The sequence below is a fragment of the Neltuma alba genome, unplaced genomic scaffold, assembly GCF_004799145.2.
Source record: "Neltuma alba isolate B1F8T4 unplaced genomic scaffold, ASM479914v2 tig00011409_pilon, whole genome shotgun sequence".
NCBI classification, from domain to species: Eukaryota; Viridiplantae; Streptophyta; class Magnoliopsida; order Fabales; family Fabaceae; genus Neltuma; species Neltuma alba.
In genome coordinates this window covers 261,493-286,106 of record NW_021636095.1, presented here as the reverse complement: position 1 = coordinate 286,106, position 24,614 = coordinate 261,493, and the positions used below count along the sequence as shown (strand labels likewise).

Sequence of the window (24,614 nt, the reverse complement as noted above, 5' to 3'; positions counted from 1 at the left end):
ATTTTGGATGATCATAGGAAGATCAAGAACCTAAAGTGAGCAAAGATGGAAGAACCAAGCTAAGGAGGCTAAAAAGGCACCATCTGCCATGGTGCATGAAGAAATTTGCCACGGCGTCTCAAACAGAAAAGAGGAGAGACATTCTGCATGATGCGCCACAGTACCTGTCTAAATCTGCCGCGACGCCTAGTCCTTTCCAAGGAGATTGCCATTCTGTGATAGGCACTGCGGTGCATGTACAAATTTGCGGTGGTGCCTAATCCCTTCTTGGAGTTCCTTCTCTGTGTAATTCGCCACAGCAGATGCGCCTATCCATTCCGATGTCTATCGCCTCACAGCTATGCATTTTACATTATAACTTAAAAATTAGGGCATATAAGAGGGAGAACTCGTGATTTTCAGTCAAACTTGAACTTGGGGGCTTATTTGGAGCTATTCTCTGCTAGGGTTTAGAGATTTTGAAGCTTAGGAATATTGGGGTTGAAGTTGCAAGAGATTTAAAGCTTCTTTCTTCCTTTTCCTTGATTTTCTTCTTCTCTTCTCTTTTGTTTCTATAATGGCTACAAAATGTCTTTATATTTGTAGCTCTTTTGCTGAATATCTGTAACTAGAATAGTCATTCTAAGGTTATTTTGATCTATTATATGGATTAAGACTTGTCTTCACTCTCTCTTTAGTGTTAATGATAATGTTATGTTGTTTTTATCTTGAGATTAATGCTTCCTTATGAATGGCCACCATTTGGAATGATTTGTTGATTGGTTGAAGCTTGAGAAAGTTAAATTGATTTTTGAACTTGGGTAAAAACATGCTAGACTAAAAATTTATCCTATTAAATGGATGGTTTGTTGATAGAATAGAGATATATCTATTGGCCTAGCTTTGTCCAAAAAGGGTTTTGGTTTTCAAAGTGTAATCTTTTTAAGTAAAAGCAAGATGTGAAGTTTTACTAAGATTACAAAACTTGATTTTGACTTGAGAATGCTTAATCAATATTTGTGAACCTTAGGCTAACTTAACTTATCGTTAAAACACTAAATGAGAAGTTACTAATCAAGTTTTATAAAATACAATAGTGAGAAATAACCCTAGATCCTTATTTGTTTCAAAGTCAAGTTTATTTCGTTTCAAGTTTTATCTTTGTTTTCAAAGTACATTAAAAAACTTTATTTACAACAACTATTTCACTTAACCTAATCATGAGCACAATTATGATTTTTAACTCATCTGGCCTTAGTCTCTGAGGGAACGATACTTTTTATACTACTTGCGACCTGTCCGCTTGTAGTTAAGCTAAATGGTGAACATTCAGCAACTCTGAAAATATCGCCATGACTAAAATGCTCTTTCAGACCATTCTAAACATCAACAACTTTATTAATCCAGATCACGCTTTGTGCAATTGAAGGAGAAAGTGGACGATTGATCCAAGTCAGAACCAAGGTATTGCATCGTTGTCACGCCGAAAAGAGAAAATCATTTTTCTCAGGAATCTTCAAAGAACCATCGACAAATTGAAATTAGTTCTTGCTCATGAGAGCCATAGTCATGGCTCATGCCTAGTGATGATAATTCGAACCTGTGAGAGGAGGAGAAACAAGAATGAGGGATGGATTTTCATTGGGATGCAGATAAAAACAACTCGTTAAATCTTGAGACTGATCTAAGGAAGAAGAAGAAGAACTATATGGAGCCATAGATCAAGGAGAGAGAGAAGAAAGAGAGAAATGGAATCAAGGGTACAGAGAGTATGTGTGCTCTGATACCATAATAAAAAAAAAAAAAAGAGAAAGAGAAAGAGAGGGAGTAAAAGATTTGTCTTATTCACAAAATGAGTAGTACAAGTGTTTATATACAGAGAGCCACGTGATGATGTTAGCTACTTTACAGCTGTACACTAACTAAATTCTAACTAAGCCATTATTTACATAATTAATCTGTTACAGCCTTTGGATTAAGATTCTTAATATTTTCTTATTAAGAGTGGGGTTGCTTTCCTGTTATTGTCGTGCGCGCGCACACACATATATATAGAGACACAAATATTTATATAGTGTGTGTGTGAGGGGGCACGCGAGACAGATCCGTGTTCAAAGGCTTTATATGTGTAATTCAGTTTTATTTTATAAACTAAGAACAATAATATATTATACTTCTTGAATTAATTTATGGATATTATCTTTGACTTTTCTAACCTAGGCTACGCCTTTATATATGGTTTAGCCTATATATGCTACTCATTTAAATTGACATTTTTAATGTATACAGAACACTCTGATATATATTATATTGTATGACCCTAATATAATGCCTCAAATCATGAGATCTAATTACGAAATGGACCTCATTCTTCGATACTTTAAACAAAGTTTGTTTCATAAATGAATAGGAGTATTGGTTCAATCTAATTAACAATTCAAAAATGATGATAAGAATTTGATCTTTCCTTAACGTGAATTTCTCATCCAATATGTATACTTCAATCCAGACTTTCTCTTGTTATAGCAAATTTTTGTAATGCATGAAATGCCACTAACTCGAATAAATATAAGACAAAGTTTCATACATGGACCCAAAATTAATGGGTTTCATAACAGCATCAATAGCAATTTTTTTTCTGTCATCTTCATATAAAATTTATATATATCTCTCTACTCTTCCCTTTTAGACTGAACTAATGCTCCAACTTATATATATGGAACAACATGAGAGAAAATTTATAAAGAGAATCCAGTTTCTCTAATTAATGTGATTCAGATTTCTCCATTTGAGGGCCAAATTTGACAGTGTCTTTGTTGAACTACCATCCTCCATTAAAGCACAAGAAGCAGCATCTTTAAGCTCTTTCATTCTTCTTCTAATTTCTTCACCTTCTTCATCACCATCCTCCATTATACACTTTATAACCCTACTAATCTCTTCTTTCTCCACTATCCCACTATTGTTGTCACTAAGTCTTGGCCTTATAGCAACTTTTAGCCCATCAGCTAACATTGCAGCATTAGTTCTTTGTTCTGCAAAAAGTGGCCACGCTATAATTGACACTCCCTCTGCAATGCTCTCTAGTATTGAGTTCCAACCACAATGACTTAGAAACCCTCCTGCTGAACTATGACCTAGGACTTGAACTTGTGGGGCCCAAGAAGCCATGACCAAACCTCGTTCCTTAGTTCTTTCCAGAAAGCCTGAGGGTAAGAAATGAAGTGGGTCTTCTTCATTTTTATCACTTAGATAACTAGCACTGGCTCTATCACTTGGTGATTTCACGTTAACCCATAGAAATCTTTGGTCACTTAATTCTAACCCTAAAGCTAGCTCATTGATCTGGGCTTGAGATAATCTCCCACCACTTCCAAAGGAAACAAACAGAACAGAACTTGGTGGCTGTGTGTCTAACCATCTTAAGCATTTGTCACAGTCCCGGTCTGACCGGTTTGGTTCAATGCTGGACCCGGTTTTTATTATGGGTCCAATTGCATGTACAGAAGGGTATTTCTTAGTTTGTCCTTTTCCGGCTGGTTCCTCGTGCTGCCAGGCTCTTATGGCTCCTGCTTCCATTTCTTCGAAGCTATTCAATAAGATACCTGCAAGAGATATTATTATTAATATATATATATAATTGGGAAAAAAGTAAGAATAAAAATTGTTTTTTGTGACCTCATATCAAGACTTTTTGAAACAAATTAAACCGGCCAATAATAAAATATTTTAATTTTTATAATAGGCTACTGAAAAAGCATGAGCTAACGAATGACAGTAATATCTCTTTAATAAAAGGCAACTGGGAAATAATAAAAGAGAATTTGTCTTTTCGTTAAGAATTATAAACTGGGGTGAGAGCGAAATGTATGTCGTCTAATATGTTGAAAATGTCAAGATACATATACAACTTGTTTAATTGTTCAATACTAAAGGGACATGCTTTTCCTCTTAATTTGCGCACAATATAGAATTAATTAAAGCGTGGTGCTGAGCTGTTGTGTACGAGTTATCTTCAAAAGACTTGTATAATTTATATTTTATGTTGGTGGCTACAAAAACTAATATTTTATGTTAACAAAAGTGAATTTCGAAATATATATAAAAAAGGAGATGCTGAACATATAAAAGCACACAATGTACTTGGTATTATTTTCTTTTTACAATGCATAAACAAATGCATGAATATTAGTAGACATTCAAGTCACTAACAAATTTTTCTAGCAAATATTGATCCAGCAGACAAAGGCATTTAAGTTTCAAATGTCATTACCTCCTGTTCTAAATAAAAGATCTAGTTTGTAGTATAATTTGTACTATAAATTAAATCTTGTGTTTAGGATAGGAAGTAGCATCGGTTTGTAACTAGAATCTCTGTTTGCAACAGTGTAAATCGATATTTGCAACTCTTTTTTTTTTCAAAAAAAAAACTTTTCAGAACCTAACTATGTCATTAATTCATTCTTCTTGTGGGAATTAATAATACTACATCCGATCTTAATTATAAGACGTTATTTATAGATTACAAATAAGGCCTCATAATTAGGACAAGAGGTAGTATCATACAAACAAAGGAACATTTACCTTCAGCAAGATGGTATAATTGACAACGTTGAAGAAACTGCTCATAAGCCGAACTTGATCGATCATGATGATTATCTGGGAGATCTTTTCCATTCACAGGAACACAACCAGGAATCTCAATGGGTACTGGTAGGTCTCTAAACTGATGACCACAAGTAACTCTTTGATTCAGCTTGGCAGAATAAAAGCAAAGTGAAAGCATCATAGCAGAACAAGGGAAATAAAGATACGATATGATGTTAAGTTCCTTGGCTATTGCTAATGCTTCAATGGATAAAGGCTCAGCCACCATAGCCGCCAAGCTCGAGCTCGAACCGAGGGACTTTAAGGCCTCGCGAACGAGCGGCATAGACCGAGAAACGGCGAGCTGAAGCTGGACTTCCAATGGAAGATCCAGAGGTTGGTCGTGGAGGTTCACAGGAGGAAGAAAAGTGCAGGTTATGGAAGAAGGAAGGGACTGAATCAGAGCCATGGAAGCACTAGGAGGTGATCCGAGAGTAGGGATGAAGCAGGTCACATGGAACTGGCCATGGTTTTGGAGAAGAACAAGTCGTTTACAGAACTCGAGAATGGAGGCTTGGTGGCTATACGCAGGGATGGTTACGACTGCAATCTCAGTTATGGCTTCCATGATCATTCAGAAGGAGGAGGAGGAGGAGGAGGAGCGAAGAATAATATAGTGAAGTTTGGTTTAATAATTCAAAGATTTGTACAAATATGGAGCTTTATTGACGGAGCGATGTTATTTTATAATTGAACCGAGCGATTGATGTGAACAAACAAGAGAGGACCTGTACTTGGATCACATGTTAATTTAATTTGAGAGATTTTTTTTTTTTTTTGCTGTTAAACGTGTTTTTTGAGTTATTCTTCTTTTGAAAAAGAAATTGAATTCTTTTTTCAGTTCTTTAATTTGTTCAAATAATAGGCATCTAATTAAGATATTCATCTTTCAAACTTCCTTATCCTTTAATTTGATGGGCTAATTCCTGACTTTTAAGATACCTATTGTGCAGAAAAGCTTAAATTTAAAAAAGAAGATTAATTTTTCAAAAAAAGAAAAGAAAAATGACATAAAAATACTCACTAAATTTTAAAATGACAAATAGGTGATTTTGGTGGATTTTGAGTAGTCTCAAAATCATTATAAGAATAATTAGCATGACCTATTTATCTTTTTAAAATTCAATAGGTATTTTTTGTCATTTTTCCAAAAAAAAAAAATCTTTAAGATATTGGCAAAATGGTTATTTCCTTTTGTAAAAGCTCCTTTTTTTCCTTTTTCCATGACATGTAAAAAAAAAAATTAAACAGAGGCATTAGTAGGTTTGAGTGTCAATAAGGGTCAGGGAGTTAATACCATTTATTAAGTAATTCATCATGAGAATGTCAAAGTTCATGTATCCATTTAAGATTCGTTTTTGCATATGAATGTCAAATCTCATCTATTTAGATAAAATAAAATGCTATATATTGTTAAATTTTTGTCTGGGGCTATCTAAATTTAATAGTTGTTCATAGATTTTAGGTCATTAATGATAATAAAAGCACAAGCCAAAGACTTATATGCAGCGAAAATAAGATTTTTATCACTTGCAAGTAATTAAACAAACATTTGGTGGAAATTAAATTACACTACACAATCACACAAAAATTAATAACATGAAAGCCCATTTAGTAAAAGCGTAAAAATCACATCTAGTCCAGTCCAATAGAAGCAACTCCTCCATAATCAAAATTGGAGTACAAAAGACCAACCAGAATTCCAAAGCAACAAACTTAATGGTAAATCATTTATCTCTTACTCTTATTTTCATTATAAGGAATCAACTAACAAGTATTTTTTTTATCCTTTTTGTAAGGGATTTTCTTAGTTTCAAGAAGCACTAGATTTTTTTTTTTTACCATGCTTGCCCATATTTAAAAAAGTAATAAGAGAATAAAAATTAATATGATATTAGAGTTTTGTATTGTTAATAAATGGTATATTGAAAATCATTTAAATTCTATAATAAATTTAATACTTTTAAATATTTTTTATCGGTATGTGTAAATTAATTAGAAATGACTTATAATAGAGATGAACGGGAATATATATTAGTATGTAAATTTTCTTTCATTATTTTTCAGGACTAAAGTATACATTTGGTCCTATAACTTTGTACAAGGTTTTAATTTGATCCCTTAACTTTAAAAAGTATGCTTTTAGTCTTTTAATCTTAAAGCTTTTTTTTTAAATAATGACATTAAGATCTTAAATGTTGATAAAATATTCTCAAATACTAACATATTAAGTTTGATTTTTAAAATATCCATGATTGTTACAAAAAATCATCATTGAAACCTAATGATTTTAGAGTTAAAGAACCAAATATATGTTTTTTAAAGGACCAAATAAAAACCTTGTACAAAGTTAAAGGAGTAAATGTATACTTTAGCCATTTTTCAGAATATATCTGTTTTATTCAAATAAGTAACGTCATTATCATTTTACGTACAAAACAATTCTTCATGAATTTGTGAGTTTCCAACTTTTTATTGTTGTAGTTTTGAGTAATTATTTGACATTAGTTTAAGACTTGTGACAGTTACATCTTTTAACCATACATGCAATTAAATTTATCACAAATAAATACTGTCCAAAGTCATGAACAATGTAACTTATCCCAAACTTTATCGGACTAAAGTGCCAGTTGCATTTTTTCGAAAAACTAAAATGCATTTTTTATCAGAAAGTATTTTAAAACGGACACTCAAAGAAAGAGGAGAAAATGATTAAAAAAACTGTAAAATTACAAAAAATTTTATAACCTATTTTTACATAAATATGCTGTTATTTACAAGTCAATTATTGTTAAAGCCTGTTAAAGTATTGTAACTAATCCTAATTTAAAATTTTACAACTTCCACAGGATTTTTTTGTTATTTTTCAAAAAAAAAAAAACTATAAAGCAATTTAGCTTATAAGCTTTTAAGATTGATGCAATGTCACCCAATTTTGACAATGGGCAATATTTACATCAAACCTTATATTCATTATACTAGCTTGTCCAACTAACCATGGTCATGTGAACTATTTTCAAAATACTACCTCCAATCTTTAATATAAGATCTAGTTGATTCATTTATAGATTAAAAAAATTACTAAATTACTTAATTATAACATATGTTGACCTCTCTAAAATACTAATGTGTATAATTAGACTACCATCGGGCCTTAATAGAAGAGAGCTAGACAACTAATTTGTGAATATTAAAAAATTAATTTAGTTATTTGTAATAAATGAATATTGGTTTTTCTAAATTGCCCATGTTAATCATGTGCATTAGAGTGTAAACTTTTTAATCTGTGTGATCACCATGGGACTCCTTTGAGAAAAAAATGAACAAATATAGGAGACAGAGTGGATTAAGATCTTATATTTAAACCCAAATTGAATCTCCAACTAGCTGTTATATTTAGAATTGGAAGTAGTATATCAATTTATAAGTGATGCAAATTAGTTTGAAGAAAAGCAAGAAATATAATTACTTTAAATTAATTATGTAACTTTTTTAATTTCTCCAAATCAATCAACTAGGTCTTATATTAAGAACCAAATGTAGTATTATTATTATTTTTTTTGCGTGAAAAGGTTAAAAAACAGGATACATGGTCTTTATATAATTAAAAAAGTTGACATAATAGATATAAAAAACTTGACTTAAGTTATTTTCTTTTTATAATTAGTACTCCCTCCGTTCCTTATTATAAGAGACAAATAACTAAATTACGTTGATCAAAAAAACAGTTAAAATTAGTTGAGGACAATTAATATGTAAAAAGTATAATGTTTTTTCCAACAATACCCCTATTAATAAGGAGAGAGAGTATGAGAGAGAACAATTAAATTATTAAAAGAAAAAGAAGTGGGAGGGAGAGAGAGTATGGGTAGAAGACAAAGTAAATAGGGGTAAAATAGGAAATCAATACAAAAAACTAGAGACAACTTTTAAGTGTCTCTTATATTTGGAAACATGCCATAAGCATCAAATGTCTCTTATAATAAGGAACGGAGGGAGTACAAGCTAAGAGAGTTTTTTATTCAACGTGAACGGTTAAAAATAGCGTAATATTGTACCAATTTTAAAAGCTAGAGTGATATATATTTTCCACACAGTGTTCTTTACAATGTTTATATAGCTCCTCCAAGGATATAATTTTCGGTAAAAATGCAATTTAACCCAATTTTATGTCAAGTATAAATAAAATTCATATAAATATTCATTTAGAAATAATTATTATATACGCTTATAAAATATATTTTTTATCAAATGCTTATTAGATATATTAAATTTTAGAAAAAGTCCATTTCAAAAATATGTATTCATACATGTATCATAACTTTATTTTCTCTCCTGATATAGGACAAAGCAATATATATTACGTCCAGTTCTTAATATATATATATATATATATAAAAGATTCAGTTGACTAATTTAAAGATATTAAAAAAATTTTAAAATTATTTAAAAATATTTATACTTATTTTGTTCAAACTAATTCATCTAACGTGTAAATTGATATCTAATCTAATAGTATACAAATATTTCAGAGAGGTTATGTAACACATGCTATAAATAAGTAATTTTTTAGCTCCCTTAACATTTCCAAAATAATAAACGGAGTCTTAGGGTGTGTTTGGGTGACACCCCAAACCATGGTTTGGGGACCCAAATCATGGTTTGGGGTGTCAATCACCCAAACACCCCCTCTAAAAACCAAAACCATGGTTTTGGGTCAAAACCATGGTTTTGACTCCAAAACCATGGTTTTGGAAAAAGCAAAATTTTTTTGCTTTTGGAGAAAAAAGGGAGAGTGTGAGAGCCTATATGATATATATCTTGTTATTTTTTTAATAAACATATTTTTTGATAAACATATTTAATCTTATATTTTATAAATATATATACACATTAATTATTTATTAATTATATTATCTTATGTATTATTAATTATGTTGGTAAAAATATATTATTAACAATTTTATTCCTTCAAATTAAAATATATCATAAAATCTATTTTTTCTGTAATTATCATATTAACTTATGTCTTTGTTTTAGTAATTTGTATATATAAAAAGTGCTTCTGATAACAACTATCCAAACACTCTCACTTTTCAGAATCACTTTTTTACAAAATCTATTCTTCACAGAATCTATTCTCCCCAGAATCTATTCTCCAGAATCACTTTTTCAAACCACGGTTTGGTTTCATCCAAACACACCCTTATATTACAACAACAATAAGCCTTATCCTACTAGATGAGGTCGGCTTTATGAACCACACGACGCCATCATGTTCTGTCAACAACCCAGTCCTTAGATATGTTGTTGACTAGGAGGTTTCGTTCAATGACCTCATTAAATGTTCTTCTTGGTCTTCCTCTGTTCTTTTTTATGGGACTCCATCTTGTCTGATCCACCCTCCTCACCAGGGCCTCCAATGGGCTTTTCTGCACATGTCCAAACCATCTTAAAAACGGAGTCTTATATTAAAGATGAAAAAAAATATAAAGATAAATGTCTTATTTTGAGCGTGGGTATGATAACAGTACAATAAATATCATACAATACTTATTCAACAAAAAATAGCTTTAAATATCGTTAAAGGGTTTCAACAATTTATTAGTACCAACAAAACTAATTTTGATTTGGTATTGATCTATTTATCTATCCTTCTGTAGGTGTGCGCCTGTGCAGGATATTCACCAATATTTTATTTTAATTCTTTGACTTTTATGAAGTATCTTTTTCAGTCCTCTAATGCTAATTTTATTAATAAAAATACCAATATTAAAATTTTAAATGCGAACAAAGTATTCATAAATACTAATATATTAAGTTTGATTTTTTAAAATAATAATATATTGCACAAAAATATCATTTGGAACTAACAATGCTAAGGTGAGAGGATTGAAAAAACACCTCATAAGATTAAGAGACACCATTAAAACTTTTTATAATTGATCCTTTTATGCCATAAGTAGTATGGACTTGGGGCGTGTATATTTGCCGACTGGTGGGGGAATTTTATAAAACGAACAATATGATGCTTTAAAACAATGCAATGAACCTGGGCATGAATTATACATATTGAAGCAGAGACATTATTATGAAGATTAAATGTATGAGGGGATAAAAGAATATAATAATGCCTACGTTCATGAACTTTCTGACTCAGAATTTTACTTCCTTTCCTATCCTTTCACCAACGTTCATCCCTTTCTCTTCCTTTAGAATTTAGATTCATGTCACTGCTTTAAAAAACATTGAAATTAATTAAATTCTTACAGTCTCCTGCATTGTATATGAAAAAAGAGACAAATATGATATTCTATCCCGACCTCATTAGAAAAAACGTCTCACATATAGGTGGAAAAATATGTAATTGGAGAACTTGATATTGTAGTTATAATAAACTTGATCTAATTTTTTTTTAAACAAACAATCATTTGATGAGAAAAAAGACAAAAATAATCATTTCACAAGACATAAAAATATAGTTAGGATTAAAAAATATGTTTCAAATTTATTTTAAAGAATAAGGTAAAAAAAATATTACTGATTCAAACTTAATCACGCTAACTTAATGAAGCCTAAAGATTTTAAAAATACAAGGAACAATGAGTAATTGCCAAAGAGAAAAAAACTCTTTTTTTTTTTTGTAAAGAAAGGAGTAATTTGAAGGAATGCCAAGTGAAAAAGAATGGTCTACATGAAAATAGAAAATTAAATTATTCCTTTTTTCTAATAGTAGATAAATTACACTTAAAGAAAATCTATACTTTCCAAAAGTTGTTATTTCGCGTAAGTTCCTAATAAACCCAAAACTAATTTTTCTTTTTTTTTCCCCTTGACTTTAAGAATATAATTTTCTACACCATGTGCATATATATAATCAAATTATTAAAAAATGTTTTCTGGTGTATATCTTTTCTTATAGTTTGCTGCTTTCTGTTTTTGCCATATTTAAAAATTAATACATCGAATCCTCTTTTCCGATGTCCAAGTTCAATGTTTATGTGTAAAATTAATTTGCGTATGCTGAATGTCAAATTCATGTATCTGTATTGTTAAATTTCATCTGGGCAATATAATGCTTATGCATAAATTCAGGACAATAAATCTCATTTATTTGAATGATTTAAAAGAAAATTAAAATATATAATGATATTGAGGTAATTAATATAAAAGAAAGTTCAGAGAGCTGCGTATTAAATGATTTAAATAACCTTATGACTATCATTAATGATATCTTATTTTTCTTCCACATTCATGAATCCAAATAGTTATTAATTACAAGGGCATTCTTAAATCATATGTACCAAATACATGAAGGATTCTTTAATTTTGGGAAATGTACGTCATAATATTAGTATAAATATAGATACAATGTAAACCATGTTTTGTATTAAATGAATGAGAAATATTGTCCCCAATTTTTCATGCCTTCCTAAAATTTTCACTTGCCCTTGTCAAGTGGTATATATTTTCACTAGATTTATAACATAATCACCAGTTCTTTAATTAAAGAAGCGAGACGTATTATATAGATAAGTACAATAGTACCTCTGATTCTAAATATAATACTACTTCAGATATTTAATATAAAAACTAATTTGACTTTTAATTTGATCCTAAATATGAAAATCCAATCCACTTTGTCTCTCATAATTATTCATTTTTTTCTAAAGTAATCACTAGTAATTCAACACAAACTAAGCCTAGGAAGTCAAGGAGTAGCTTAGGCCTCCGAGCCTTCCTTGACAAACCTTCATAAGGACTTTTCTTGGAAAAATGTTAAAGCAACGGAATGAGACAAACGTCTCAGTAACCAACAGTCCAACACATTATACATGCTAATAGGTAGTCATGAGGTGTCAAGTGGAACATTTAAAATATCAAGGCGTAAAAAAATATTTCATATAATCCATGTCACATAGAATCCCAATTTCATATAATTGAGGTTTATTGACCCAAAATATTTAATTCTAGAGTTATTGAAGATTATTGCGGTAGAAAATTTTGACCGGAAAAAAAACAAAGAGATGGAAAATAAATTATATATCAGCAGAATTTCATTCTCTGAACTAATGTTTTCACTAAACAAATAAAAAAAATATTTATAAACAAAATGGTCTCAAAAAATCAATAAAAAATTTAAAATGTATAGTTAGACAAACATTGTGATTTCTCTTGATTTCTTGTCATTTCTTTTTATTTGTTCAATGATTCTTCTCCGCGAATTTTCTTTATTTCTTCAATACTTTTCTACACGATGTAGCATGATTTAAATTAAATATCAGAAAAAATAAGTTCAATCTTTTAAAAGATTTTAAACTATTTAGTATATACATCTAATTATTTCAAAAAAATGGAGAAGATATTTTTTCAATAAATCAAATACCTCCTTAGTTTCCTATTGTTATTTAATTATTAAAATTATTTTAGCATCTTAACACTAGGAAGTGATATCAGCTCACATGTCATTGAGACTTTTTTATAATTATTTTGCTTGGAACTCTCCCAATTTACATTATTTTCATGTAATACCGTATCTAATTATATATAAACATTTTAAATTTGTCAATTACCTAAATTATTAATTTTTGAGATTGGACTTCCCAAATGACAAACCCAAAGTAAGAATGCATCGTTATGGTTCCTTATAATTTGGGCTTAAGCCCACGTCTTATGACTCACCGAAAAAGACCCAGTTTTGTCCTTTTGGAATTCGCACTGCTCCCAAAACGTGACGAATAAGTTTCAAATCTTCACTTTACTTACATTTAGTGTTAAATGACATCTCAAATATAATTACCTCTCCAATAAAAAGATACATGCGTCTGGAAAACTTTTTTTTTGTTTTTACCCTATTGTGCAATCAAATGTACTCATTACTCAAATACAATTAATTGCCTGCAAGAAGATGTCCAAGTGTGGATTCCACAGGTCTACAAAAAAGAAATAGTTAAGAGGTGTGATTTGTTAAAATTTTCATATTTTATATTACTCGTTCCCGCACAAATATGAGAACTAGTTGAGGGGTTTTGTGTTGGTTGTAAAAAAGATTTTCATTAATGAAAGTAGTTTTTATTAAAGAAAATATTTTAAGAAAACCTACATATATTTATTACAAATAATTAATTTAATTAATTTTTTAAAATATTTATAAATTAGTTATTTAATTCTCATATTTAGAATCAAAAGGAATATGTATACTATGCCTTATGCATAAAAAATGTTGGTCATAACTATTTGTTCATTAAGAGTATGTTTGAAATATACGTAATTGTTTAATAATCATTATTTGAGCTCCCAAATCCCAATCTTACACTATTTAGTCAAGTATTTCCCCAAAAAGAACATAGCCTATGTTTTAATTCAAATGTGATTAGCGACAAGTCCTAAGTAATAAATTCAGCCTGTGATCCTGTGTATTATATGCAGAAGCTGCTGAGAAATAATTAAGCTGAATAGTTCATCATATTATACAAAAATATATTGATTGCAAATGACAAGAATATTTACACTTGCATTATTAAAAGGTATAAAAGAATAATGAAGATTATAATATGAACAAATGAAATTAAAAATTATTCTCAGGGGCCCAAAATCCATGAAAACCAAGAGGGAAATTCAAATGCTTTGGGATTTCTAGTCTGGCCACAACCGCATTGCCTGCTCCAATCTTCTTTGGATTTAGGATTACCAGATAACATCTCTGCATTGCAACTGCGTACTGCACAATATATAAACCCAAACCAAATGCAAAAACTCAGAATTGAAAAAATATCCCACAAAAAACAATACGACAAAAATGTTTCTAAGAGCAAAACGATTTTGTAGTAAAAATAATATAATATGAATACATGTTAGGTAAATTTGGCCTGAAAAGAATAAATGATATTTAATTTAATATATAGACTAAAGTATACGTTTGGTCCTCCAAGTTTATATCAAGTTTCAGTTTAATTTCTTGAATTTATATGGTGTATTTTTAGTCTGTTAATCTTAACACTGTTACTCTCATTTAATGAAAACCACCAAATTAGCAAATTTATATGGTGACTATACAATTAAATGCTGACAAAATATACTTAAATTTTAAAACACAAGAATGATTATATTGTACTATAATTAAAATTTATGGCATACTTTTTCAGTATTTAATTATAGAGTCATTATGTAAATTTGCTGAGTCATTATTTTTGCAATAGAAAGAGTAATGAACTAAAATACATTTTATAAATTCGAAGAAATAAACTGAAATTTAATATAAATTTAAAGAATTAAATATATACTTTAACCTTGTATATAATATATAATTTGTAGTGATGCATGGCCTTTCGTCTTGTTCATCACTACGAAGAAAATTTTCTGAAGGGAAAATCTCACCAAAAAAAAATAAAAATAAAAATTACTAAATCTCAAATCATGATTGTTTTTTATACTTTAATAAGTTTTGATCTACGTTTCACTTGCAACTAACAACACACTTTCGTAACAATTTCTCATTTGAAATTTAGAAATCTTCAGGTTCTTTAGGTGGGATTTTCCCTTTTTTTTAAAAAAAAAAGGTGCGCTTTTAAAAATAAAAGGACTAATATTATCTTTTCAAAAACAAAAAACAAAAAGTAGAAGTAGTTATATGAAAGAAATTAATTTATGAACTAACATATAAGAAATGCTTACCTCTACCACAAGCAGGTATCCATCGTCTTCTTCTTCAGCACAAGTAGTTTTGGGGACAAAGATGGGTTCACCAACAAATCTGCGACTTCCAACAGACCAAGTTTGGACGCAACCACTTGATAAATCCAACTTCACCACCGCATCAAATGGGAAATGTGGCAGTGCTTTCCTACTTCCTAATGTGGTTGCTGCATAAACATATCTGTTCTTTTTCCCGGAAAATGCTGGATTTATTACCGGAAAATCTGACGACTTTTCCCACTCTTTCACCCGCTTCACGCTGCATTCCTCGCATTTCTCATCCCCATCTAGCTTTATTGATACCTGTATTTGACCATTTCCATAATCACATTGACATTAAAAACAGGAGGAAAAAAAGTGATTTCATATTCATGTATATTTGGCTTAAATGTAAGAGTTAAATAACTAATTTACAGAGAGATAAGATACTTAAATACCCCGAAATTTTTTTTTGGCACTTATATGTCCTGTAAGTTTTATTTTGTATCATTTCTACCATAAACCATTATTCGCTCTTAAACTTAACTGTTAAATACATCAGTCAAACTGTATAATTTAATAGTCAAATTTAGCTACTGTTAACAGTTAGGGTATTTTTACTAGGGAAATAAACTTACAATATATAAAAGAGCAAAAAAAAAAAAAACTTGCAAGTGCTGGGATGCTTCTTCATGGATACTTTCAAGATATTTAAACACCTTATTTTATTTACAAATATTAAAAAAATTAATTAAGTTAGTTATTTATAAAAGAAAATTATATATGTTGATTTTTCTTAAAACACTCTTTTTAATTATTTGCATTCAGAACTATTACAGTGATCAACCCCTCGTTATATGTAAATCTATATATATGTAATTAATAGAAACGATTTGAAAACACATAAATAAAATAGTTTGAAATTTTATATTTAAAATTAAAGTAAAAAATCGAATGGAGTATGAGATAAAAGTGGAGGAGAAATCCAAATTCCTCGCATATATGCTACAATACTGGGCTTACGATACTCTAGTGGGCCCAAATATGAAAAGGGGGCTGGCCCATAAACGGGAAGTACCTGAACGAGATGAGGTAACTCGTTTTCGCCATCTTTCACATTCATAATCGAAGGGTCAAGCTTCTGTCGTTGCCAATTGTATCCTGATACAAATAACAAAAACAGCTTTTTATTGTTAAAATAAAATTTTATTTTTTTAAAAAATATATCTTCAGTTTCGCTAAACGACACAGAGTCTGTCGTTTGAGGAGCAGGCATAACAACGACATTACCGAAAAGGTTTCGGAAATTGAACCATCGGTAAGAGCAGGCGGCGGCTTGGATCTGAATGTCGAAAGTGCCCTCAGAATCACCGGAAATGACCTGAAAGGCGTTGGCCACGTGGAGGAGCCAGAGTTGAGAAGGGGCATGAATGGGAAGGGTCCAGTCTCTAGTGGAAGAAGAATTGGGGAAGCGAGGCAGCAAATAAATAGGCGATGTGGGGTGACTTGGGTTCACTGTCAGTGCTGATATCATTGGCGATACTCCACACACTGCTCCCATTGAGCCTGCCCAAATCCATCCATTTTCCAATTACTTCACCATATAAATAAATAGAGTAATACTAGAGTAGTTCCTCCTCTTTTGTTTTTAAATTTTCTTATGAATCTTGTAGGTCTTTATTATTTGAGACGTTATAATTTTCTTTAATTTTAATATCATTTTGTCCCTTTTGCCCAAAAAAAAAGAGTAAATTAACATTCAATATCCTAATATTAGTTGTTGGTAGTATCTAATATCTTAATCTTATTTATGGTAAATCCATCAATTCCAAATTTTATTTCTCAATTACATCTAACATTCTAATCTTATTTATGGTTTAAGATGCTAGATATACCATAAGCCTCTTAATATTTTTCTTCAAGCTGACAAATTCCCTTTACCAAAGCCCAGTTCACTTACAGTTTATCTTAGAGATGCAAAAATCTTTTCCAAGTTTGACCTCAAAGCAGGATTTTGGCAATTGGGTATCCACCCAGAAGATCGACCCAAAACTGCTTTCTATATTCCCAAGGTTATACCCATCTCCATATTGGTGCTGTACGTCTTATTCTTACACTCCATGGGAGAAAAAACATCCCATCTACTGCTAAAGTTGCTCTAGTCGATATTACCTATACTACCTACAGTAATGCTTTGATTGATGCTGTCCTGACTACACTTAGCAACGGTAGTGTTATCCTTACGATAAATAAAATTAAAGTACTAAACACACCTGAAAAATAGCATCGACACACTAAATGCAGCCTAAATAATAAAATTAGGATGTGAGATAAAAATAATAATAATATAATATTGAATGACATAATTAAAAAAATAATATAACATTATTAAAATAATAATAATATAATGATATAAATTTTAATTATAATTAAAAAATAATATAATGTTGGATGATATATTACCAAAATTTTAATTTAATATTATTAAGTTATTTCTACTAAATGTAGATTTTGAAAACTTTTTTTTTTGGTTACGCATGGGTATCTTATTATTAGAGGCGATCACATTCAAGATACTGTGATGTAATAAAAAAATATAGATACCTCTTATTGAAAATTTAAACCTTAGTTTATCATAATTATCGCTTTTTGTTTGTTGCTGATAAAATTGAAATAAGAAATGATGTGGGAATTACGGACCTAGCACATCGAGTTTGATGCGATTGGCAAATATAATATAGTGGGAGTCGGTGAAGGCCCAATCGTGGATCATCAACTGGTCTGGAATCTTGAACTCTTGTTTCTGTACTAACTTGAACTCCGAATCGTATTCTACAGCAACATTCCAAATCACCATAATTTATTAATTAATTCTAATTAATTAAAAAAACTAATTTAATAAATAAATAGTAACATGGAAATTATATATGGTAATTCCTACATACTTACCGCTAAATGTGAAATTGCTTCGTGGGAGAAGCATATCCTCTGCGTTGCATGACACCGTAAGCAGCCTGTTCCTGCTCTGATCCACCTTATAATGCGACAAAAGCCTCCTCGGGGGCATCTTAAACACTCCTGTGATATAGAATATGCGCTCATTAATTAATACTACTATGATTAATTACTAAGTTAAATTTTTATTAAATTATGACACGCCCCAGAAAAAAATGAATAAAATTAAATCATATACATGGTTTCTTGTAGTACAATAATTTGCTTTGATGTTAACTATTAACGTTAATACCAATATCTGCTTGGATTTTATGATGTTTTGAAGCGGCAGCATAATAATGCTTTATTCTGCAAGCTAGATTTAGATTGTTTAATTTAATACCAACAATTCAGAGCTTTTTCTTTTTTATTTTTTATTGATAATTTTTTTAAAAATTCATAAATCATTTAAATAAAACTGATAAGTAGTTCAACTGTAATTGAATCGAGGTTTATATTAAAATAATATAATTTAATTAAAATATATAAAAATATTTATTTATAACCTTAAACTGATAATATCAAAATAAATAGGTCATTAACCAATAAGTAAATAGAACATTTAGGTATAAATCACACATAATTCAACAAAATAGAAATACCAAAATACAAGTATGATTGACAAAAAATTTTTCCTTAAACTCAAAACGATGTCATTTTAAGATCCGAAAAATTCAACCTAATTAACCCATCCAAAACTATTGATTAGAAGGACCTTGAAATTGATTTATAGGTTCACTAAGTATGACTGGCTGCCCTAAATTGGTTTTAATAAACTAACTTTTATATTTAAGAGTGAAAATAGTATTATATGATTATGACTAATCTAGATTTTTTATATATAAATACTTATGAACCACTCTATCTATTAAGAAAAAAAATACAGATTAAAGATTTTCCATATTCAAAAAAACATCATCTTCTCTCACTTTCAAAGCAAGAAATTATTTCATCTCTAGACACAATTTACATCATCTTTCATTAGAAAGCACTGGAGGGCACCCCATATTTCTAATGCACAAACACAAGGAAAAGTGTAAATTGCCAAATAATGCCAAAATTGTCAACAGGGTTTTGTTGTCCAAAAGAAACAAAAACTAGGGGACAATAATAATGGTTTGTGACACCATGCTTTGATCATCCAATATAAAAAGTTGGTTATTAAATAACCCATCATGTGTGTGTGTGTATTTCTGAATATTAAAATATGCACCATATTATTGCATACTTTATGTATATAATATTTGTTTTGTCTAATGATTACAAGGAAACCACGTATCTGTCTGTGTACTACATGCCCAAAATCCAACTAGCAACTCGCACTCACATCAAACTATGCTCCTTTTGCTAAATTTTTATTATTTTCTCATCGTTTAACATCATTATCACAATTTGGCCACCCATCTCTCTATTATACATTGTATTTATAATAATCAAAGTGACAGGAATATTAAATTGCATATATATACTCTTTCAAAATCAACAATTATAAAAAGAGACCTTATTTTGAAAAATTAAAAAAGTCAATTTTTGCGCACTATGCATAAAAAAATTGTTAATGTTTGATGCAATTCAAAGTCTTCCATATGCACAGAGAGTAGCTTGCTTGTTTCTACTTCCATAATTTAATCTAGTCTTTTTTAGAAAAACATACTTAGGAAATACATATTCTATGTCCAAGTAATTAACTATAACATTACAACCGGCAATTGGAAAAAAAACTAATAAAAATTATATAACTAATTACTGTTGATAGATAGTAATGTCAAAAAACTTACATTCCTTTGGAAAAAAGCAATTGGATACAATTTGAAATCATAACTATATCCTAAACTATATTATGTGAGTAGCAATATATCGATATATAATATCAAATGATTTGATATGATTCAAATCTATAGATAGGAAGTGACACTCTTCTTACATTTTATAAACTTTGTGTGAGCATAGAGCCCACAATTAATCTAGTTTATTACTAAACGAATGATTAAAGAAGATAATATCTTCGTAAAATAATGAAATAAAATCAATTTATCTTGATTTTGTTATTTTTAATCTTTTTACAGGATGAAGTACAAATTTTTAGCTATACTTTATTGCTTTAGAAATTTTTTATTTTATTTTTATATAGTATAGAAGATACAGATCAAGAATGGGAAAAGGCAGCGTGTATCCTCTTGACTTTTGTAACTTTTCCATGATCTTTTGCGCATTTAATAATTTTGACTTGCTTATGCTTCAGTTGACACAGACCTCACTTGAAAGAAAAAAAATATTTGACACAAACACTAAGACTCACTCCCACTTAATCATCATTATCATTAACATTAATATATATCGTCACTTTAATCACTTACAGCTTCTTCTTCTTTTTTTTTTTTTTAAATTTTGCGCAACATATGGAAGCTACATCCAACTATTATAAAATAATAAAATATGCAACCATACTATTTGTATATTATATATTACCTCTGGTCTTTAATATAAGACCTCATTTGACTTTTATTTTGGTCCTAAATATAAGACTCTAATCCATTTTGTCTTTCATATTTATCTATTTTTTTTAAGATAATCCTTCTAATAATGATAGTTTTAGCTAATATACTTGATTAATAAGGATATTTTAGGAAAGACAACACCTATTTATTACAAATAACTAACTTAACTTATTTTTTTAATCTACTTAAATTAGTTAATTAGTTCTTATATTTAGGATCGGAGGTAGTATAATATAGTGCAGCTGTGTTCGCCGTACTCTCTATGCAATATATTTTTAATTTCTGTTCACATATTTTCATTAGTTTCCATGTAACTTTTTTAATTTTTTAGTCATTTCAACAACATTTAAACGATAGAAAAGTAGTATGCTTTTCAAACGCTTTTAATTATTATCTATCTTATACGTTACATAGAAAAATATTAGTTATTAGTATAAGCAATTGCCGTGCAAAGAGCTTAACATAAATTCTACTATTTATAATTTATGAATAATATAATTATATGTAAAATAGGTTTTACGTTTGAAAATCACGTTTTTGTCCAAAACAATGTGAGAGTAATTGGAAGATGACGTACCATACAAAATAGGCTTCAAGAGGCCGGCGGCGAGTTCCCATGCATCGCCATCGAGGTTGTTCTTAGCCGGCTTCGAATCATAGCCGTCCATCATGTTGAACCGTCCGACAGTATCCAACGTACCAGATTCGATCTCATAAGGATCCCCGCCTTCCCAGAAACACAGTAGTTTGTCTCCCCACCTGAGAACGCTAGTATTAGCCACATTCTTCATAACCTTAGTATTCCCAACCTTCCTCCCACCTTTCAACACGGAAAATGGGCCCCTATGAGTAAACCGCCACGTGTCAGTCTTGGGATCATGCTCCTCCACCTGAGCCTCCGTTTTCACGTACTTGGCCATATATTTCACTTTCTTACTCGCATTATCGATGCTGAACGCTCTCAAGTATCCATGACCGTCTAACGGATGCACCGTCGAGCCGTGGTCGTCGGAGAAAAGCCCCGGTCCGGTCAAATAATACGTTCCCGACGGGAAGTCGGCCGGTATCGCCCCGTCTACTGCGCGTAGAGTTACCGGTTGCGTCGTCTCTTGGCGTTGGGAAACAAATAAGAATTGGTAATCCCAAAAGGCTGCTATAGAATCATCAAGCTCTATGGTTGGAGGCACCGGCACTGGCACCGGCACCGGCATCGGGATTGAAACTCGAGTATCTGGCGTAGTTATTGATATTGCTCTGGGCACGGTGGTGGCCGGAGATAATGGAGGTTGGTTCGCCGGAGGTGATTTTGTGGAGGGAATTAGAGAAGGAGGAGGAGGAGGAGGGAATGTGACTGGTTTGGCTTGCATTTTTGGAAGAGAGTGAAGAGCTTCGTGTGTCTGTGTGTTCAGTTGGCCACATGAGGGTGGCAACAAGTCCGCCTATAAATACACGAAGACAGGATAGTTGCGATATGGAAATGCACTCCGTATATGCATTAATTACAGATTTGCCATTGAGGTGTTTGGACTTTTAGATTGATCATCTGAAGAACTAGTGTCAGATTGGATACTAAAGAATTCTCAAAAGCTGACTTTAAATATGGAAAAACTTATTATATATATATATATATAAGAGAATTTTTTTGGGGTTCTCTTTGTCTCTCTTTTTGGGTATGACTATCTAAATGAGTTAATTTCGAAAATTGTTAGCTCTAATTAGAAGTAATTCTTTTAAAGACATTTTTAACATTTACATAGACTCCAATTTGAGATCTTGTGTTTAAATGGCCCAAATCCATTTTTCTAGAACCATCGCTTGTTGGTCTCTTGGTCCTATTTATTAGAAACAATAACCCGGAAACAATAACTTCTTATCAAGAGTATTTATTAAATTTTGTTAATACCATCATTAAAAATGAGTATTTATAAATGAGAATAGGAAAAATAGCAAATAAAGACCCCCCAATAAATTAAATTATAATTTGGGACTCTTAATTTAGAAAATGACAAATAAAGACCCGATCTCATATTGTAAATATGAAATTTTAATGAAATATCTAAAATGCCCCTCGGCCAAGTGACAAGTTGACAATAGAAAATGAAAAGTTCATTTTAGCGAATGACAATTTTAGTAGACCAAATCACAATTTAGCTGAGGGTATGCCAAATGACAAGTTGATTATGAGAAATGTCAAGTTAACTTTAACGAATGACAACTTCAGTAAATCAAATCACAACTTAGCTGAGAGCATTTTAAACATTTCACTAAAATTTCATATTTACAATATGAGATTGGGTCTTTATTTGCTACTTTCCAAATTGAGGGTCTCAAATCGCAATTTCACATGTTGGGGGTTTTTATTTGTCATTTTCCCATGAGAATATGAGATAAATTATTAAAATTCACCAACTAATTATTAAATGAGAACATTTTTAGAAATAAAATTGTATTTTAAACATATTTATTAATCTAACTAACTCCACTTTTTATTTTCTCTTATGAAAAAAATCAATGAGAGTATATGACAATTTCCTTCTAATTGAGACTAAACTTAAAATTTGTCGGCAAAGGTGACAAAGGGGGGCCCGTGGATGACCCGCAAATTTCTTTTAGCTCTTAAAATTTATGTAAACTTTAATAAAGTATTATAAATCTTTTTAATTTTTAATTTCAGCCTCTCTTTGTTAAATTTTACTTCTGGTTTTAGGTACTACATGTAGTTTTGTTTAAAAGAAATGTTAAAGTGGGGTACGGCAGCATTTAAAAAATGTGGTGGACATGAAAATATGTAGTTGCAACTTAAGTGGCAGACACAAAGTGCTTCCATTTCCATTCCTTGTGCTTTTTGTACTTCTATACTTTTGGTAAAACCATAAATTACTTAATTCGAACCAAGTTTTGGTGGCCAAATATGAAATTTTTTAATCTATTTTTCTTTTCATAATTTCTAGCACACTTATAGATTGAGGAGAAAAAGTCATCATATATATGGCGGCCACAATGAGAGGTTGGTAATTATAATGAGTGAGAACAAAAATATGCAAGTTGCATTATAATGGCTAAATCATTAATTATAATATATATTATATCTCCACTCTTTTTTTAAGCTTGAGCTAGTACATTAAATGTTTTTTTTTATTTTTATGTGGAGGCCATTGTCATAATTTATAGTGTGATTATTTCAATTCATCCTACAAACAATCTTCCATTCATTTAGATACTAAATGGTTAATATCTATGCAAATCCTGTACATTTATTATTAATGTATGTGCTATATATTTATCATTATTAAACTATTTGTCATCAAAGGGCAGGTTCAAGTTTTGTGATTGAGTCCGTCGTATGAAGAAATTTGTGTACTAAGATGTGAAATGTGAGTAGAATGTCCCTCAATAGGTATATCTCTTGTCAAAAGGGCATCACATTGTAGTCTAGTGGAATGAGAGAGCTGACCAGCCTATTGGAAGAGCCAGCATGATATTTAAGTGGTACTTGGTTAGTTAATTTTCCCAATTTCTTTGTAAATTGGCAAAAGCTCTAGGAAGAGAATAAGGGAATCATTTAGAAAGATGTTATAAAGATAATCAATATTATAATTTTGAAAATGATGATATAAAAAAACAAGTAAGAACTGTGTGTGAGAGTCTAGGGTTCTCCTAGGGTTGGTAGAATCTGTCTTCTTTTGGGTTCACCATGGTGAATTGATTTGTGACGATAGCAAGGGGCTACAACAGTTCAAAATATCATTACTTATACCCCTCAGAGTACGTATTTATAAGTGTTATGGTTTAAGCGGATCACGACACAAACCTGTGGATTTA

General features: G+C 30.4%; 2 protein-coding genes across 2 annotated transcripts; both read right to left on the bottom strand.

Moving 5' to 3' along the window:
* Positions 1-2,548: 2,548 nt before the first annotated feature.
* On the bottom strand, positions 2,549-5,194 carry LOC114713021 (hydroquinone glucosyltransferase-like). Its single transcript, XM_028897605.1, has 2 exons — positions 4,564-5,194; positions 2,549-3,584 (listed from the first exon to the last, which is right to left on the bottom strand). Exons 1-2 carry the CDS (start codon positions 5,192-5,194, stop codon positions 2,740-2,742), a joined length of 1,476 nt encoding a protein of 491 aa, XP_028753438.1. The 3' UTR covers positions 2,549-2,739.
* An 8,993-nt stretch (positions 5,195-14,187) lies between these two features.
* LOC114713041 (carotenoid cleavage dioxygenase 7, chloroplastic-like) lies at positions 14,188-22,172 on the bottom strand. Its single transcript, XM_028897621.1, has 7 exons — positions 21,370-22,172; positions 18,250-18,378; positions 18,001-18,132; positions 16,591-16,866; positions 16,379-16,461; positions 15,301-15,624; positions 14,188-14,347 (listed from the first exon to the last, which is right to left on the bottom strand). The coding sequence occupies exons 1-7, from the start codon at positions 22,157-22,159 to the stop codon at positions 14,195-14,197; spliced, it is 1,887 nt and encodes a 628-aa protein (XP_028753454.1). The 5' UTR covers positions 22,160-22,172; the 3' UTR covers positions 14,188-14,194.
* Between the last annotated feature and the right edge of the window lie 2,442 nt (positions 22,173-24,614).

Excerpts from the sequence above, each read along its gene's own strand:
- LOC114713021 (XM_028897605.1), bottom strand. The coding sequence starts at position 5,194 with ATGGAAGCCATAACTGAGATTGCAGTCGTAACCATCCCTGCGTATAGC. Across the intron at positions 3,585-4,563 it reads ATTATACCATCTTGCTGAAG|GTATCTTATTGAATAGCTTC; the intron begins GTAAATGTTCCT and ends TATCTCTTGCAG.
- LOC114713041 (XM_028897621.1), bottom strand. The coding sequence starts at position 22,159 with ATGCAAGCCAAACCAGTCACATTCCCTCCTCCTCCTCCTCCTTCTCTA. Across the intron at positions 18,379-21,369 it reads CTTGAAGCCTATTTTGTATG|GAGTGTTTAAGATGCCCCCG; the intron begins GTACGTCATCTT and ends TCTATATCACAG. Across the intron at positions 18,133-18,249 it reads AAGCAATTTCACATTTAGCG|AATACGATTCGGAGTTCAAG; the intron begins GTAAGTATGTAG and ends ATGTTGCTGTAG.